A 19,159-nucleotide genomic window follows, 5' to 3' on the forward strand; every position below is an offset into this window, starting at 1 on the left:
GACGAGGAGCCCCATGAGAGGTGATGAAGGGCATGAGGAGGATGAGGAGCCCCACGTGAGGTGATGAAGGACACGAGGAGGATGAGGAGGCCTGTGTGAGGTGACGAAGGACACGAGGAGGTGACAAATGACATGAGGAGGATGAGGAGCCCCATGAGAGGCGATGAAGGACACGAGGAGGACGAGGATCCCAATGTGAGGTGACGAAGGACACGAAGAGGATGAGGAGCCCCACAAGAGGTGATGAAGGACACGAGGAGCCCCATGAGAGGTGATGAAGGACATGAGGAGGATGAGGAGCCCCATGAGAGGCGACGAAGGCTGCGAGGCGTCTGAGCCGACGTGGTCCGCGAGGAGCCCTCACCGTGAGGTCTGCTATAGCCGGGCGGCGCGGGGCCGGCGCCGCTGCCGGGCGCGGGTCCCTGTGCCGGCGCGGAGCCGGCGGGCGGAGGTAGCGACGGCATTTGCTGCTGCATCCCGGGCAGGGGCCGCTTGCCCTGCACCGCCAGCTGCAGGTGCTCGGGCAGCGGCTGCCCCCGCGCCAGCATCTTGTAGGCCATGATCTGCGCGCGCAGCTGGTGCAGCTGGCTCTGGTTGAACGGCGTGGGGCCGCGCGGCGCCTGCCCCAGCGCCTCCCCGGCCTCCAGCGCCGCGGCCGCCGACGAGCCGTTGGACGGCACCGGGCTGGACGCGTGCTCCGAGCCGCCCAGCGGCGACGGGTACCCTGCGGGACAGACGGCGCGGCGTCAGGAGGGGAGACCTGAGGAGTGGTGGGGATGGAGGGGGGAGCGGGGGGAACGTGGCGGGAAAGTGATGGGGGTGATGGGGAATGGGGGGAAAATGGAGGGAAGGTGATGGGGGTGATGGGGAATGGGGGGAAAATGGCGGGAAGGTGATGGGGGTGATGGGGAACAGGGAGAAAATGGCGGGAAGGTGATGGGGGGCACTGGGGAGGATCTGAGATGGGAATTGTGGGGGTGGCAAGGGGAACAGGGGGAAAATGGCAGGAAAGTGCTGGGGGTGATGGGGACTGGGGAGAAAATGGCGGGAAGGTGATGGGGGGACTGGGGAGAAAATGGGGGGAAGGTGATGGGGGTGATGATGGGGAACGGGGAGAAAATGGCGGGAAGGTGATGGGGGTGATGGGGAATGGGGGGAAAATGGCGGGAAGGTGATGGGGGGGACTGGGGAGGATCTGAGATGGGAATTGTGTGGATGGTGATGGGGAACGGGGAGAAAATGGCGGGAAAGTGCTGCGGGTGATGAGGGGGAATGGGGAGAAAATGGCGGGAAGGTGCTGGGGGTGATGGGGGGGACTGGGGAGAAAACGGCGGGAAGATGATGGGGGTGATCGGGACTGGGGAGAAAATGGCGGGAAGGTGATGGGGGTGATGGGGGGGACTGGGGAGAAAATGGCGGGAAAGTGCTGGGGGTGATGGGGGGGACTGGAGAGGATCTGAGATGGGAATTGTGAGGATGGCGATGAGAACGGGGAGGATCTGATACAGGAATTGTGGGGGTGGCGATGGGGAACTGGGGAGAAAATGGCGAGAAAGTGATGGGGGTGATGGGGGGGAATGGGGAGAAAATGGCGGGAAGGTGCTGGGGGCGATGGGGGGGACTGGGGAGGATCTGAGATGGGAATTGTGGGGATGGCGATGGGAACTGGGGAGAAAATGGACACCACTGATTTCAGTGAAAATCAGGTTTATATTAATTATAACCCCCACCTTGTGAGTGCTGGTCCATGGGCTGGGGGGGGGGCAGGGAAAACACCCCTGATTTCAGCGAAAATCAGGTTTATATTAATTAATTATAATCCCCACCTTGCAAGTGCTGGTCCATGGGCTGGGGGGGGGGCAGGGAAAACACCCCTGATTTCAGTGAAAATCAGGTTTATATTAATTAATTGTAATCCCCACCTTGCGAGTGCTGGTCCATGGGGCTGGGGGGCGGCCCCATGCGCAGCCCCATCCCCTTCATCTGCCCGTAGCGCGGATCCTCGGCCAGGCCCTTCTCGTGCAGCGACTCCATGGGCTGGGGGGAGAGAACCAGAGTCACAAAGGGACGGGAGGAAACAGGCAACGGGTTAAAGGCTTCGCCTGGGTGGGGGTTTGTCCCGGGTCTTTGAGGTTACGGTGCTGAAAACGGGTGGAAAAAGGGGGGTTTAGGTGATGAAATGCAACATAAAAATACAGGAGTGCTGGGGAAAAGGGGGTTTGGAGGAGGAAATTTAATAAAGTAACTATAGAAGTGCTGAGGAAAAGAGGGTGGTCACCCATCCAAGTGCTGACCGGGCCCGATCCTGCTTAGCTTCCCAGAGCAGACAGGATGGGGCGTTCTCAGGGTGCTATGGCTGTATAGATTATATATATGGATATATATATGTTTCCCAAGTATATCCTGATAGTATCTGAACTAAAGGGCAAAGCAGAGGGGCAGGAGAACCGACCTACTGACCACCCCCTTCTAACCCACCCCAGGTACCCTTGGTCTCCCATCCAAGCACTGACCGGGCCCGACCCTGCTTAGCTTCCCACATCAGGTGAGATGAGGCATTCTCCGAGCGCTATGGCTATATATATTACATATATATGCATATATATGTTCCCCAATTATATCCTGATAGTATCTGAACTAAACCCTTTATTCAAGGGCAGAGTAGAAGGGCAGAAGAACCTCTCTGACCCACTGACCACCCGCTTCTAACCCACCCAGGTACCATTGGTCTCCCATCCAAGCACTGACCGGGCCCGACCCTGCTTAGCTTCCCAGATCAGACAAGATGGGGCGTTCTCAGGGTGCTATGGCTGTAGATATTATATATATATATATGTTCCCCAAATATATCCTGATAATATCTGAACTAAACCCTTTTCCCATGCTCACCCTGCTGTCCCCAGGACCCCCAGCTCCCTTTTCACCGCTCTCCAACAGCTCGTTCCCAACCTACACCGGAACTTGGGGTTGTCCTGCCCAGTTCCAACACTCTACGCTTGTTCTATTCCCGGCTGGTCTCCCATCCAAGCACTGACCAGGGCAGACCCTGCTTAGCTTCCAGATCAGGTGTCTCCTCTGGATGGCAGCGCAGCCTCCCAGTATCAGCCACCCCCCCCAGTATCAGCCACCCCCCTCCAGTATCAGCCACCCCCCCCCAGTATCAGCCGCCCCCCCCGTTTGGTGTTAATGGTTTTACCTTGTGCATCTGGTGCAGGTTGTCCTGAGCGTACCCCCCCGCGGGGGGCCCGGGGGAGGGGCCCATGATGCTGTGGGCGGAGCCGGGGGAGGGCCCGGGGGAGGGGCCAAGCATGGCCCCGGGGGAGGGGCCGGGCCCGGGGGAGGGGCCAGGCCGGGGGGTGCCGCCCATTGGTGGGTCCGGGGTTGCCATGGTTACACCGGGGGGCGGGGCGAGCGCGTCTCAGCCGGCGGGGGGGCGGGGCCTGTGGAAAATAGAGCAGAATGAGGGGGGAGGGGAAATGGGGAAATTGGGGGAAAAGGGGAAATTGGGGACCCAGAGCAAAGTTCTCGCTAATGAGCTGAGCACGTTAACGAACCCTGAGCATGTTAATGACTCCAGAACACGTTAACGAGCTCCCCCCCCGGAACACGTTAATGAATCTACATGTTAATGAACCCAGAACACGTTAATGAACCACACGACATGTTAATGAATCCAGAACACGTTAATGAACCACGCGACATGTTAATGAATCCAGAACACGCTAATGAACCACACGACATGTTAATGAATCCAGAACACGCTAATGAACCACACGACATGTTAATGAATCCAGAACACGTTAATGAACCACACGACATGTTAATGAATCCAGAACACGCTAATGAACCACGCGACATGTTAATGAATCCAGAACACGCTAATGAACCACACGACATGTTAACGAACCCTGAACACGCTAATGAACCACACGACATGTTAACGAACCCTGAACACGCTAATGAACCACACAACATGTTAATGAACCTCACATGTTAATGAATCCAGAACATGTTAATGAACTACACATGTTAATGAACCCAGAACACACTAATGACCCTATGCTAATGAACCCAGAACACACTAATGACCCTATGTTAATGAACCCAGAACACACTAATGACCCCATGTTAATGAACGCAGAACACATTAATTAACCCCCATGTTAATGACTCCAGAACACATTAACTACCTCAGATATTAAGGAGCCCCCACGTTAATGACCCCAGAACACGCTAACGAGCCCACATCCCATTAATGAACCCAGAACACCTTAACGACCCCAGAACACGCTAACGAACCCCCAGGATAATCCAGAACCACCGCAATTAACACGCTGCTAACGAGGTTTCATCACAGGGGTGGAGGGCACAGGAACACGGACACTTTTGCCCGTTTTCACCCATTTTTTGCCATTCTGGGCACCGCGAAAATTCAGATTTTCTTTAAATTTACCCCAAAATCCTTATTTTTAAGGGAAAAAGCCGGACACTCACCCACGGGCATGGAGCTCTTGAGGTGTTTTGGGGTGAGAAACGAGGTTTTTCGGGGTGAGAAACGAGGTTTTAACGCAGGGCTGCAAAAAACCAACAGCAATTAGTCCCCAAATCCCCAATTAGTCCAAAAACCACCCCAATTAGTGCTAATTAGTGCCCAGCTTTGATTTTCTGGCGGGAGCGTTAACGGCGTAAACCTAAAAATATAAGTTCTTAAAAGGAGGGAAAAATAGGGAAAAATATAGGGAAAAATATAGGGAAAAAACCCCCAACCAAACTCATCTCATGGGGAAAAGCTGAAAATGCCGCGTTTCACCCCAAAAAGGGGGTTTTAGGTTATTCCCCCCCCCACCCCAAAATCAGGTGTTTCACATAAATGGTGATATCTGGGGGTTGGGTCGAATGTGAAAAGGGGGGGGGTGGGTGCACCCCCAAAATTGTCACGTGTGTGCGTGTCCCCCCCCCAAAGTGGGACCCAAAGGGACACCAGGGACCCCCCAATGGTGACAGTGCCTCCAAACAAAGGGGAGCAAACCCCCCCCTTGGTGTGACCCCCCCATCTGTGACCCTCCCCATCTGTGACACCCCCCCTGTCTGTGACCCCCCCCAAAAAGGGGGAAAATCCATTCATTTTAAGGGGGGGGGACGTTGATCCCGGCACCTCAGAAATGACAATGGGGGGGGTGACAATGACAGTGGCCGGTGGGGGGGACACAGGGAAATCAATGGGATGGGGAGAGGGAAATAAATGGGGGAAGGGGAAATAAATGGAGGGTGGAACCACACGAGGATATAAATCGGGGGGGACACGGGGATATAAATGGGGGGGGGACACACGGAGATATTAAGGGGGGGGACACACGGGGATATAAAGGGGGGACACACGGGGATATAAAGGGGGGGGGGACACACGGGGATATAAAGGGGGGGGGGGACACACGGGGATATAAAGGGGGGGGGACACACACGGGGATATAAAGGGGGGGGGACACACACGGGGATATAAAGGGGGGGGGACACACACGGGGATATAAAGGGGGGGGGACACACACGGGGATATAAAGGGGGGGGGACACACACGGAGATATAAAGGGGGGGGGGGACACGAGGATATAAAGGGGGGGGGACACACACGGGGATATAAAGGGGGGGGGGGACACGGGGATATAAAGGGAGGGGGGACACGGGGATATAAAGGGGGGGGGACACACACGGGGATATAAAGGGGGGGGGACACACACGGGGATATAAAGGGGGGGGGACACACACGGGGATATAAAGGGGGGGGGGACACGGGGATATAAAGGGGGGGGGGACACACACGGGGATATAAAGGGGGGGGGGACACGGGGATATAAAGGAGGGGGGGGACACGGGGATATAAAGGGGGGGACACACACGGGGATATAAAGGGGGGGGGACACACACGGGGATATAAAGGGGGGGGACACACACGGGGATATAAAGGGGGGGGACACACACGGGGATATAAAGGGGGGGGACACACACGGGGATATAAAGGGGGGGGACACACACGGGGATATAAAGGGGGGGGACACACACGGGGATATAAAGGGGGGGGACACGGGGATATAAAGGGGGGGGGACGTGGGGATATAAAGGGGGGGGGACGCGGGGATATAAAGGGTGGGGGGATGCACAGGGATATAAACGGGGGGGGGACACGGGGATATAAAGAGGGGGACAGACACGGGGATATAAATGGGGGGGGGACGCGGGGATATAAAGGGTGGGGGGATGCACAGGGATATTAACGGGGGGGGGACACGGGGATATAAAGGGAGGGGGGACGCGGGGATATAAATGGGGGGGGGACGCGGGGATATAAAGGGTGGGGGGACGTTGCCCTCGAGAAGGACAAAGGCAGGAGGATGAAGGGGGGGGGGGTGACATAAGGGACAGAGCACAAGATGGGGGGGGCAGGGAGGAGGATTGGGGGGGGGGAGGAGCGGAGGCGATGCTGAGGGGGTGAAGGGGGGGCGGGCCGGGGGGGGTTTGTCCGATGATGCTGCTGGTGGATGGGGGGGGGGGAAGGAGGACGCGCGAATCCCCCCCCCGGCCCCGAACAATGGGCGGCAGCGCGTTCCCAGCGCCGTGACCCTCCCGGGCCGCCGTACCCGCCTCACCGCCCCCCCCCCCCCCCCCCTCCCCCGCCCCGCGCCGCGCTCCCTCCCGGCCCCATTGAACCGCGCTCGGAGCCGCCGCCGCCGCGCCCCCGCCCCCCCCGCGCCCCCCTCACCGCCGCGGCCGCCGCAGGAGCCGCTCGCTCGGTCCATCCCCGCCGGGGCGGCCCCGGGCTCGCCGGGATCGGACGGGAACAAAGGAGCCGCCGCCGCCGCCGCTGGAGGGAGCGACGGAGCCGCGCGCGCGCCCGCGACGCCTCAGCGCTGAGCCCCGCCCCCCCGAGCGCCGCCGACCAATAGCGTGGCGCCCTCCCGACAGCGCGGCCAATCAGGGGAAGGGAAGGGGAGCGCGCGTTCCCCCCCCCTCGGCGTTGCAGCGAGCCCGCCTCCTTCCCAACCATTGGTGGAGAGGGGGGGACGGGCGGGTGATTTAGCCAATAGGAGGAGGCAAGGAGAACGCGGCCGGGGAGGGGAAAGGTCTGTCAGCCAATGGCGAGCGGCTCTGGGGTTTCCCCCCCTCCCCTCCCGCCCCCTCCCAGCTGTCCGTCTCCCGCACTCGCAGCCAATCAACGCGGCGCCGCCCGCCTGACGTCAGCTCCATCCCCGGCCGCAGCCAATGGGGACGGTGGGAAAGGGGGTGGGCGTGGCGGGAGTGCGCCTCGCGCATGCGCAGCGCCCGCGCCACTGCGGCGCAGTGCTGTGATTGACAGGGGGCGTGGCCTGCGAGGGGGCGTGGCCTGAGGGGGCGGGGCTTCCCCGGGCTGATTTTCGCGGCTTTCGGGGGTTCCCGCTGCCCCAAAATCGCCCTTTTTCAGCCTAAACGGGCAGCGCGGGCCCGTCCGGCCCCGCCCCCCCCAGAGAGACACAAAAATGAGCAAAAATGAGGGAAAATGGGCAAAAAGAGCGAAGAAAACAGCGGCGCCCCCGTGAGGAACGAAACAAGCGCCTTAACGAAGAACACGCGTCTTAATGAGTAATTAGGGACCTTAACGAGGGGCCGGGGGATAATTGGGGCGCGTCCTTTGGGGCAAATCCACCCAGATTCCGCCACGGTAACGCTTTATACATGGAAATTCAATTAACTCATTAATAATTGGCTTAATTAGTAATACGGCGTCTTAACAAAGGTGATTAATTGGTTAATTGGGGCGCGTCGTTTGCGTTAATTCCACAACCACCAGCGCATCGTTTGGGGCAAATCCACCAGAATTTGGTTATGCCAACGCATTATAAGTTATAATTATTAATTATTACTCTTAATTGTTACTATAAATTAATAAAATAATAGTCTTAACCAATTATAGGGGGTCTTAATGAAGCGTTTGGGTTAATTGGGGCGCATCGTTTGCAGTAATTCCAAAATCAATGGTGCATTATTTGGGGCAAATTCACCAGAATTTGGTTATGCCAACGCATTATAAATGCATTATTAGTTATAATTATTAATTATAATTATTAATTATAACTATTACTACTATTAATTAACAAAATACTTGTCTTAACCAATTATAGGGTGTCTTAATGAAGGGTTTGGGTTAATTAGGGCGCGTCGTTTGCGGTAATTCCAAAACCACTGGCGCATTATTTGGGGCAAATCCACCAGGATTTGGTTATAAATGCATTATTAATACTTATAATTATTATAAGTATTATAATTAATAAACAATTATAACTATAATTATTAAGTATAATTATTAATTATTTCTATTGATTATTACTATTAATTCTTAATTATAATTAATAATTATTAGTAATAATACCAATAAGTAATAATTATAATTATTACTTATTGGCATTAATTATAATTATTATTGCTATTAATTCTTACTATTATTTAACAAAATACGTGTCTTAACCAATTATAGGGCGTCTTAACAAAGCATTTGGGGTTAATTGGGACGCGTCGTTTGCGGTAATTCCCCAACCCTCGGGCTAATTGGGGCGCATCATTTTGGGGCGAATCCACCAAAATTTGCTTATGCCAATGTCTTATTAATTATAACTATTAATTATTACTATTCATTATCACTATTAATTATCACTATTACTTATTGCTACCAATTTAATTATTGCTATTAATTATCACTATTACTTATTGCTATCAATTAAATTATTACTATCAATTCTTATTATTAATTAACAAAATAATTGTCCTAACCAATTATAGGGCGTCTTAACAAAGGGTTTGGGGTTAATTGGGACGCGTCGTTTGCGGTAATTCCCCAACCATTGGCCTGATTAGGGCGCATCATTTTGGGGGCGAATCCCCCCGATTCCATCACATCAACCCGCTCAACAACCCCTAATTTAATCACCACCGCTAACGAAGCGCCGCTAACGAAGTGCCGATAATGAAGTGCTGATAACGAAGCGCCGCTAACGAGCCGCGTCCCCCTCCGGCGCCCCCACGTGCCGGAACTTCTCGTCGAACTCCCTCTCGTTTTGGTGGGAACGGAGCTGGCGGCGCCGCAGCCGCCGCAGCCGCTCGGGCAGCGCCGCGAACTCCCCGTGGTTGACGTCGTAATCGCGGCAGCGCCGGCGCAGCACCCACCAGCGCCCCAGGAACCCCACGTCCAGCACGCGCCGCGGCGCCTCCCACCAGCGCGGCCGCAGGTACCGGCAGCGCTGGGCGTAGGCGGCGGCGCCGGCGGCGCGCGGGGACTCGTAGACGACGGCGGCGACGCCGAGGTCGCGGTAACGCAAGCGGCCGGTGTCGCGGCGCCGGAGGAGCCGCTGGACGTGCCGATCGGCGTCGGGGCTGCGAGTGCCGGGGCTCAAGAGCCCCAAAGCGGCGGCCGCGTCCAGGGCGGCGGCGTCGAAGGATTCGGCGCTGGGGACGGTGGCGGCGGCGCGCCGGCGGCCGCCACGGAGGTCGCGGTGAGGGCGGCGGCGCCGGGACGGCGACGGGCGCTCGAGGTCACGTCGGAGGCGGCCGCCGCATAGTCGTGCAGGATGGAGCCCAACCAGCGGCCTGGGGGGGGGATGGGGGGGATGGGGGGAAATTGGGGACACCCCAGTGGGAGTGGAGGGGGGGGCTGGATGCCCCTGTTAAGCCCATTGGTCCCAGGGGCGCCCCATTAATCCCAGTGCACCCCCCATTAACCCCAGTGCGCCCCATTAATCCCAGTTGGTCCCCAGGGTCCCCCCATTAATCCCAGTGCCCCCCCATTAAGCCCAATTGGACCCCAGGGTCCCCCCCATTAATCTCAGTGCCCCCCCAATTAACCCCAGTGTGTCCCCCATTAATCCCAGTGCCCCCCCATTAGTCCCAATTGGCCCCCAGGGTCCCCCCCATTAATCCCAGTGCCCCCCCCATTAACCCCAGTGTGCCCCCAATTAATCTCAATTGGCCCCCAGAGTCCCCCCCCATTAACCCAGTGCCCCCCCATTAGTCCCAACTGGTCCCCAGGGTTCCCCCCATTAATCCCAGTGCCCCCCCATTAACTCCAGTGCCCCCCCATTAGTCCCAATTGGCCCCCAGAGTCCCCCCATTAATCTCAGTGCCCCCCCAATTAATCCCAGTGCGCCCCCCATTAATCCCAGTTGGTCCCCAGAGTCCCCCCCATTTATCCCAGTGCCCCCCCCATTAACTCCAGTGCCCCCTCATTAGTCCCAATTGGACCCCAGAGTCCCCCCATTAATCCCAGTGCCCCCCCAATTAATCCCAGTTGCCCTCAGACCCCCCATCAATCCCAGTGCCCCCCCCATTAACCCCAGTGCACCCCCCCATTAACCCCAGTGCCCCCCCATTATCCCCAGTTGCCCCCAGGGTCCCCCCATTAATCCAAGTGCCCCCCACGGGACCCTTGGGGTTCCCCCCCCCCTTAACCCCAGTTTCCCCCCATTGGACACAGGGGTGTCCGGACCCCCCCACACCCCCCATTAACCCAGGTGACCCCCAACACCCCCCACGACCCCTAATCTCGCCCATAGAGTCGGGGTGACCCCCCTCCCAGCCCCAGGGGTCCCAACCCCCCCCAGCCCCCCCAATTCCCCCCCCCGGACCCCCCGCCCCCCCCTCACCGACTCGACTCCCCACAAGTCGCCCCCAGACCCCGCGGGTCCCCCCGCTCGCCATGACCGGAAGCGGCTCCCGCCGGAAGTGCCCGCGGGACGGAACCACCGCTGGGCTGAGGGGGGGGGGGGGGGGGGGGGGATGGAACGGACGGAACCACCGGGGGGACCCGGGGGTGGGTGGGTGGGGCGGAGCGGACGGAACCACCGCGGGGGATGGGGGGGGGTGGAGCGGACGGAACCACCCCGGGGGGGGGGGGAGAGGGGGGAAATCGGACGGAACCATCGAGACGCGGCTTTTCGAAAGTTTCCCATTTATTCGGTATTTCAGCCCAAAAAAAAAACCAAACCAAAACCAAACCAAACAAAACCAACCCGGCGGATCCGCTTTTCCTATAAGGGCCCCCCTCACCCCCCCCCCCGGGGAAAACCAGGAATTGGGGCTAAAAAAGGAGGTTTTGGTACATTCGAGCCGCTTCCCCACCCCCCCCCCGGCTGTGGGGGAGGGGCGGGGGGGGGGGTTGTTAAAAAATTAACACAAAAAACACAAAAAAAGGACAAAACCCCCATTGGGGGAGGGGGGGGAATTCTCCTGGGGGGGCCCAAAATCCTCCGGGGGGGGGGGGAAGAGGAAAATTCATTAAAAAATAACCCAAAAAAGGACAAACTCGCCCCAAAATCCTCCTGGGGGGGGGGGGGGGGAACCCCCCAAGTTGGGGAGGGGGCATTAAATCCTCCGGGGGGGGCCCAAATGTTCCGAGGGGGGCCCCAAATGTTTCGGGGGGGCCCCAAATCCTCTTGGGGTTGGAAGGGGATGGGGGGTGGGGGGGCCCCAAATCTTCCCGGGGGGGTGGGGGGGGGCCCTGAAATCTTCTGGGGGGGCCCCGAAGCGCCTGGGGGGGGTGGGGGGGTTGGGGGGGTGTGTCCGGTGGGGGGGGGGCCCCCCCTTAGCTGCCGTAGTGCATGGTGTTGGTGGTGATGGACATGGGGGGGGCCATGGACAGGGGGGGCCCCCCCATGGTGAACTGGCTGTTCAGGGGGGGGTAGTGGGGGCTGGAGCCGGCGCCGCCCTGAGCGCTGGAGGAGCCTGGGGGGGGAAAATGGGGGGTTAAAGGGGTTTGAGGGGGGCTGGGGGGGTTTGGGGGGGTCAGGGGGGAAATGACGGGTCTAGGGGGGGAGAAAATGGGGGGGTCAGAGGGTTTTTGGGGGGGTCTGGGGGGGTCAGGGGGGGAAATGGGGGGTCTGGGGGGGGTGATGGGTGTGTTTTGGGGGTTGGAGGGGGGGGGGTGGTTTGGGGACCCAGGGGGGATATGGGGTGTCTGGGGGGGGAATATAGGGGGGTAAGAGGGTTTTTGGGGGGCCCTGGGGGAATTTGGGGGGGGTCAGGGGGGGAAATAGGGTGTCTGGGGGGGGCGATGGGTGTGTTTGGGGGGTTCAGGGGGGTTTGGAGGGGCCAATGGGTGTGTTTGGGGAGTGCGTGGGGGGGGGGAAGAGGATATTTCGGGGGGGGGGGTAGGTCACATGGGAAGTTGGGGTGTCAGGATTTTGGGGGGGGGTGGGGGGGTGGTTTGGGGGACCCAGGGGGAATATGGGGTGTGGGAGGGGTGGGAATTTGGAGTGTAAGAGCGTTTTTGGGGGGGCCTGGGGGGGTTTGGGGGGTTCAGGGGGGGAAATGGGGGGTCTGGGGGGGCCTGGGTGGGGAAAATGGGGGGTCAGAGGGTTTTTGGGGGAGCCTGGGGGGGTTTGGGGGGGCGATGGGTGTGTTTGGGGGGGGGGGGGGGAGGGCAGGGGCTATTTGGATATTGGGGGAGGGGTGGGGGGGGGGTGGTTTGGGGGACCAGGGGGAATATGGGGTGTCTGGGGGGGGAATATGGGGTGTCGGGGGGGGGGAATATGGGTGTCGGGGGGGGGGAATATGGGGTGTCGGGGGGGGGGGAATATGGGGGGGTAAGAGAGTTTTTGGGGGGTCCAGGGGAGGGTTTGGGGGGGTCAGGGGGGAAATGGGGGGTCTGGGGGGGTCGATGGGTGTGTTTGGGGGGTTCGGGGGAGGGGGGGGCAGGGGCTATTTGGATTATTGGGGGGGGGGGGGTGTGGTTTGGGGGACCGAGGGGGGAATATGGGGTGTCTGGGGGAGGAATATGGGGGGGTAAGAGGGTTTTTGGGGGGCCTGGGGGGGGGGTTTGGGGGGTCAGGGGGGAAATGGGGTGTCTGGGGGGGGGGTCAGGGAGGGTTTGGGGGATCAAGGGATGGGTTTGGGGGCATCCCAGGGGGGGTTCAGAAGTCAGGGTAGGGGGGCCAAGAATTTGGGCGGGGGGGCTTGGGGAGGGGAGGGGGCAAGAATTTCTAGGGGGTCCCAGGGGGGTTGGGGGGTCCAAGTTTTGGGGTGTCAGGGTCTATTTGGGGGGTCCAGGGGGGTTTAGGGGTTTGGGGGGGGGGGGGGGGGCACTGGAGGATCCCAAGGGGTGGGGGAGTCAGGGGGGTCCTGGAGATTTTGGGGGGGTCAGGGGGATCCCAGGGGGATGAGGGGGGTCGGGGGGGGTTGGGGGATGCCAGGAGGGGTTTTGGGGGGTCAGAGGGGTTTTTTGGGGGGGTCAGGGGGGGTCGTTACCCTGGACGATCCCGGTGCTCATGATGGAGCCCATCCTGGAGTGCGTGTGGTTCACGATGCGGTGTTGGCTGGGGGGGCACAGGGCGGGGTTTGGGGGGGGGGCACAGGGGGGGCTTTGGGGGGGGCTGGGACCCCCCCCCCGTCCCCCTTCCCAGCCCCTGTTACCCCCAATGAGATCAGGTCTGGGGTCCCCCAAAATCCCCTGCCTCCCCCTACCCAGGGCCCCCCCCCCCAGGGCTCACCCAATAGGATCAGGTTGTTATGGGGGTGCAGGGGGAGCTTTGGGGGTTCTGTGATCCCCCAAAAAGCCCAGGACCCCCCCCCCCCCACCCTAAACAACCTGCTCCCACAGGACCCCCCCCCAGACTCCCCCAAGGCATCAGAACGTTGTGGGGGTACAGGGGGTGATTTGGGGCTTCTGTGACCCCCCCAAAAGCACCAGGACCCCCCCAAAAGTACCACAACCCCCCCAGAGTCACCCAAGGGCATCAGACTGTTGTGGGGGTACAGGGGGAGTTTTGGGGGTACAGGGTGAGTTTGGGGGTTCTGTGACCCCCCCAAAAGCACCAGGACCCCCCCAAAAGGCCCAGGACCCCCCCAGAGTCACCCAAGGGCATCAGGTTGTTGTGGGGGTACAGGGGGCGATTTGGGGGTTCTGTGACCCCCCCAAAAGTACCACGACCCCCCCCAGGCTCACCCAAGGGGATGAGGTTGTTGTGGGTGACGTTGGTGCCGCCGATGACGCCGCTCAGGTCATAGGCCGCCGGCATCCCTGCGCCAGAAACCAGGTCGGACCCCCCCAAAACGACACCAAAAACCCCGGGGGGGGGTCGTGCCCCCCCTAGAGGACACCGCGACCCCCCCAGGGGACATTGTGCCCCCCCCGTGTCACCCACCGGCCACCGCCATCCCCGCGCTCATGTTGTATCCGCCGCCCGCGCTCCACATGTTCTCCGATGGGGACGTGTAGTGGGAGCCGGGGGGGGGCGACGGCGTCGTCCCCGTGTACCTGAGGGGGGGGACACACATGTCACACGTGGGGGGGTCCCCAATGTGTCCCCCCCACCCCTTGCTGGGGGTCGGACCCCCCAAAAAATCACCTGAAAAAGGGGTTTTTCAGGTCCAGGAGGTTGGAGGATTTGGAGCCCGTCTGGTCCACCTGCGCCACGATGCTGATGTCGTAGCTCTGTCTGGGGGGGGGACACGGGGGGACACCCCGAATTACACCCGGGGGGGGCACGGGAGCCCCCCTGACCCCCCCCCCCGCCACCCGGTCCCCCCCCACCCCGGGAATGGGGGCGCGAGGGGCCCCAACGCGGCACCGAACTGGGGCGGGAAACTGGGACAGGGAACCAACTGGGACCCCCCCAGGGGGCAAAGTGGGACAGGAGCCCCCCCAGTTCCAAACTGGGAACCCCCGGGGACAAACTGGGACAGGAGCCCCCCCAGTACAAACTGGGGACCCCCAAGGCCAAACTGGGGACCCCCAAGGGTCAAACTGGGACAGAAGGCCCCCTCAGTTCCAAACTGGGGACCCCCAAGGTCAAACTGGGACAGGAGCCCCCCAACCAGTTCCAAACTGGGGCCCCCCCAGTTCCAAACTGGGACAGGAGCCACCCCCCAGTTCCAAACTGGGGTCCCCCCAAGTCCAAACTGGGACAGGAACCCCCGCCCAGTTCCAAACTGGGGCCCCCCCAGGGACAAACTGGGACAGGAACCCCCGCCCAGTTCCAAACTGGGGCCCCCCCAGGGACAAACTGGGACAGGAGCCCCCCAATCAGTTCCAAACTGGGGCCCCCCCAAGTCCCAACTGGGACAGGGCGCCCCCTCCATGGCCAAACTGGGTCCCCCCCCAGTTCAAACTGGGACACGAACCCCCCCACCCCACCCCCCCGGCACCATGTGTCCCCAAACTGGGACAGTGACAGTGGGATGGTGACATTGGGACCGACCCAAGTGTGGGTTGGGGACCCCCCCCAGTGTTTTGGGGACCCCCGAGTTCCAAACTGGGTCCCCCCACAGCTCAAACTGGGACATGAGCCCCCCCCAACCCCCCCCCAGCACCGCGACCCGATGGGACCGTGTCCCCCAAACTGGGCCGGTGACACCGGGACGGACCCAAGTGTGGGTTGGGGACCCCCCCGAATATTTTGGGGACACCCCCCCCCGTGTTTTGGGGACCCCCCCGCGCCCCCCCCACCTCTTGTTGGCCACCAACAGACACGTCCCCGACAACGTGTCCCCGGCTTTGGCGAACAGCGGCGACTGGAAGAGGCAGCGGACCTGGTACCAGTGGGTCAGCGGCTCCGTGGGGGCCGTCGACAGCCAGACCGTCATTCTGGGGGGGGGACACACAGTAATTAAACCCTGGGGGGGTTAATTAAACCGTGGGGGTGTTAATTAACCCCCCCGCCCGGGACTTACATGGAGCCAATGAAGGCGACGTCGAACCAGAACGCCAAGCCGTGCACCAGCCCCGAGTGCAGCATGTGGAACTTGAAGGGAATTTCTATCCTAAAACGCAAATATTGGATTATTTTTCAGCGGGGGGGGCAACCCCCAGACCCCCCCGATCCCCCCAAACCCCCCTTGACCCCCCCGCAAATTTTTGGGGTTCAACCCCACCTGTGCAAGTCGCCTTCTTTGGCTTCTAAGAAATTCACGGTGTATTTGACGGATTTGGCCATTAAAATCCGGATATCGAAGGTGTCCTGGGGAATAAAGGGGGGGGGCAATGTTGGGACCCCCCCACAATGGCTGGGACCCCCCATTTTTCCCCGGGGGGGGTCACTCACCACCACGGGCTGCCGGAAATACTCATCGACGGCGGCGCCGCGAAGCGCCGAGAGGTCGACGCCGTGGAAGGACGGTTGGTACCTGGGGGGGGGACACACACCATTAAAGATAAATTGGGGACACACACACACACACAGCAGCTTCAGGACCCCCCCGGGGTGGGGGTTGTGCCCCCCCCAAACCCCAAAACTCACCAGAAATTGGCTTTGGTGAACTGCTCCATGTAGAGCTGCTCGTCGGTGAACGGCGCCAGGTGCACGTCGCCGATCGTGGGGAACATGTTTCCTGGGGGGGGGACACACACATTTTGGGGGGGGGGGGGAATGGGGGTCCCAGCCTCCTCCCTGAGTGGGAAAAAGCCCCCCCCAGGACACCAGGAATTGGCGTTTGGACCCAAAAAGCGGCCGCCCCCCCCCGCAACGGGTCGTGGGAATGGGGGGAAAGGGGGTTGCTGGGAGGGAAAGGGGACACTGGGGGACACTGGGGGACAATGGGGGGTACTGGGGGACAATGGTGGACCCCCCCATGGTGACAATGACCCCCCCCCAGGTCTCAGGTACTTTTAGACCCCAAATCCCCACCCAAGAAATGACTTTTCTCAGGATATTGCATCCACGTCCCAGGAGGAAAAGGGGACACTGGGGAACACTGGGGGACACTGGGGGACACTGGGGGACACTGGGGGACACTGGGGGACACTGGTGACCCCCCCATGGTGACAGTGACCCCCCCCGCCCAGGTCTCAGATGCTTTTAGACCCCAAATCCCCCCCCCAAAAAATGACTTTTCTAATGATGTCGGATCCACATCCCAAGAGGAAAAGGGGACACTGGGGAACACCGGGGGACACCGGGTGACACCGGGTGACACTGGTGGTTACTGGGGACACTGGGGACCCCCCCGTGCTCACCGCTGGGTTTCAGGTACTTCTTGGCGTGCAGGTAGCTCTCCAGCATCCTCTCGTTGAACAGCATGTAGCCCATGGGCTCGGAGATGATGATGTCGACCTGCTCGGGCAGCGCCACCTCCTCCACCTTCCCCGGCACCACCACGATCCGCTCCGTCAGGTTGTTGCTCTTCACCAAAACCTGCGCGAAAGCGCCCCAAAGTTTATGGGGGGACAAAAAGGGGGGGGTCCGGGGCGGGGGGGGGAGGGGAGGGGCGACCTCGGCGTGCTGCGCCATGGTGCTGGCTTCCACCCGCGTAGATCTTGCGCGCGCCGGCCTGCGCCGCGAAGAACGAGAGGATCCCGGAGCCGCAGCCGACGTCCAGCACGATCTGCGGGGACAAACAGGGGGACACGGGGTGACAATGGATCCTGGAGCTGCATTAGATGTCCAGCACGATCTGTGGGGACAAACAGGGGGACACGGGGTGACAATGGATCCCGGAGCCGCAGCCGACGTCCAGCACGATCTGCGGGGACAAACAGGGGGACACGGGGTGACAATGGATCCTGGAGCTGCATTTGATGTCCAGCACAATCTGGGGGGACAAACAGGGGGACACGGGGTGACATGGGGGGGACACAGGGTGACAATGGAGCCCGGAGCCACATTCGACATCCAGCACGATCTGGGGGACAAAACAGGGGGACATGGGGGGACAATAGATCCCGGAGCCGCAGCCAACGTCCAGTACGATCTGGGGGGACAAAACGGGGGACAATGGGTGACAACGGATCCCGGAGCCACATTGGACGTCCAGCACAAACAGGGGGACATGGTGGGGACACAGGGTGACAATGGATCCCGGAGCCGCACTGGACGCCCAGCACCATCTGGGGGACAAACAGGGGGGACATGGGGGGGACAGAGGGTGACAATGGAGCCCGGAGCTGCATTAGATGTCCAGCGCAATCTGGGGGGACAAAACAGGGGGACATGGGGGGACAATGGATCCCGGAGCCGCAGCCGACGTCCAGCACGATCTGCAGGGACAGAACGGGGGACAATGGGTGACAATGGATCCTGGAGCTGCATTTGATGTCCAGCACGATCTTGGGGGACAAACAGGGGGGGCACGGGGTGACATGGGGGGGACACAGGGTGACAATGGAGCCCAGAGCTGCATTCAAACATCCAGCACGATCTGCGGGGAATATTGCACTAAAACACAGCGAATTGCACCGAAACGAGGAAAATTCCAACAAAACCAAGGAAATTTCACCCAAATAATGAAAATGTCACCCCCAAATTGGGAAATGTCACCGAAACGAGGCGAATTCGGGGGGTTCGGCGGCGCCGACCTTGTCCTTGAAGTCGCTGTGGTTCTGCAGGATGGCGCGCTGGTAGGTGCCGGTGCGCACGTAGTCCTGCATCATGTTCTGCTGCTGCGACAGGTACCCGTAGAACTGGGGGGGCAGAGGGGACAGCGGTGTCACCGGGGGGGGTGGGGACACCGTGGGGACACCCCCGGGGGGGTCGCGTTGTACCTGGAAATACTGGACGGCCGAGGACTCCTCGGTGCGTTCGCTGACACCGAGCGCTCCGTGTTGTGGCCGCGGCAGTTTTTGAGGATGTTGTAGAAAGAGCAGAAATCTGGGGTGGGGAAAGGGGTTTTAGGGGGTGCTGGGGACACCGAGGGGGGGTCGGGGACACCGAGGGGGGGTTGGGGACGCACCGGTGGGGGTGGCGAACTGCAGCAGGACGCTGTTGCAGCCCAGGGTGACGATGAAGGACTGTTTGCCCACGCGCTGCACTCGGTCTCGCGGCACACGGAGCATTTGAACACGCAGACGTCTTCATCTGGGGGGGGGGACACACACGCGGTGATGGGGACGGGGGGGGCAGTGTCACCGGGGTCCCCCAAAAAGAAGAAATAACTGCCGTCTTTGGCACGGGAATTGGCTTAAAAATTGGATTTGGGGTGTTGAGGGGGGCTAAAAACAAAGCGCCACGAGCACCATGCGCCTCAGTTTCCCCCAAGTGGCTCAGTCGACCCCCCCTGCCCATGTGTTAATTAGTTGTGGAAATTAATTAGGCAGGTCAGTGACGGGGAGGGGGGGGGGGGGGGATGGGGGGAGGACTCTGGTGGATTTCGGAAAAATGGAGGAAAGCTCCAAAAATAGTGAAAAATCCAAGGGGTGGTTGGGGCGAGGACA

General features: G+C 60.3%; 3 protein-coding genes across 3 annotated transcripts in view; all 3 read right to left on the minus strand.

Annotated features, from left to right (window-relative positions):
* SMARCA4 (SWI/SNF related BAF chromatin remodeling complex subunit ATPase 4) overlaps positions 1 to 6,854 on the minus strand; it is a 33,469-nt gene extending 26,615 nt beyond the window's left edge. Inside the window, 5 exon segments of the mRNA XM_080361405.1 lie at positions 365 to 724; positions 1,923 to 2,037; positions 3,197 to 3,440; positions 4,495 to 4,574; positions 6,755 to 6,854. Of these exon segments, the coding sequence (XP_080217531.1) occupies positions 365 to 724; positions 1,923 to 2,037; positions 3,197 to 3,388 (667 nt within the window). The 5' untranslated portion in view covers positions 3,389 to 3,440; positions 4,495 to 4,574; positions 6,755 to 6,854.
* A 1,857-nt stretch (positions 6,855 to 8,711) lies between these two features.
* Positions 8,712 to 10,938, minus strand: TIMM29 (translocase of inner mitochondrial membrane 29; the record flags this gene model as incomplete). Its single annotated transcript, XM_080361330.1, has 3 exons — positions 8,712 to 9,609; positions 10,662 to 10,768; positions 10,858 to 10,938. 3 exons carry the CDS (start codon positions 10,936 to 10,938, stop codon positions 9,015 to 9,017), a joined length of 783 nt encoding a protein of 260 aa, XP_080217456.1. The 3' UTR covers positions 8,712 to 9,014.
* A 615-nt stretch (positions 10,939 to 11,553) lies between these two features.
* LOC308051055 (histone-arginine methyltransferase CARM1-like) overlaps positions 11,554 to 19,159 on the minus strand; it is a gene marked incomplete at its 5' end in the record, with an annotated part of 12,305 nt that continues 4,699 nt past the window's right edge. The window contains 19 exon segments of the mRNA XM_080361331.1: positions 11,554 to 11,739; positions 13,261 to 13,320; positions 13,323 to 13,328; positions 13,958 to 14,032; positions 14,157 to 14,269; positions 14,361 to 14,450; positions 15,461 to 15,598; positions 15,685 to 15,774; positions 15,886 to 15,971; positions 16,056 to 16,137; positions 16,251 to 16,341; positions 16,967 to 17,144; positions 17,223 to 17,255; positions 17,257 to 17,334; positions 18,305 to 18,409; positions 18,491 to 18,534; positions 18,537 to 18,596; positions 18,679 to 18,751; positions 18,757 to 18,803. Of these exon segments, the coding sequence (XP_080217457.1) occupies positions 11,600 to 11,739; positions 13,261 to 13,320; positions 13,323 to 13,328; positions 13,958 to 14,032; positions 14,157 to 14,269; positions 14,361 to 14,450; positions 15,461 to 15,598; positions 15,685 to 15,774; positions 15,886 to 15,971; positions 16,056 to 16,137; positions 16,251 to 16,341; positions 16,967 to 17,144; positions 17,223 to 17,255; positions 17,257 to 17,334; positions 18,305 to 18,409; positions 18,491 to 18,534; positions 18,537 to 18,596; positions 18,679 to 18,751; positions 18,757 to 18,803 (1,589 nt within the window). The 3' untranslated portion in view covers positions 11,554 to 11,599.

Source organism: Nesoenas mayeri (assembly GCF_963082525.1).
Source record: "Nesoenas mayeri genome assembly, chromosome: 31".
In the NCBI taxonomy this organism is placed as follows: Eukaryota; Metazoa; Chordata; class Aves; order Columbiformes; family Columbidae; genus Nesoenas; species Nesoenas mayeri.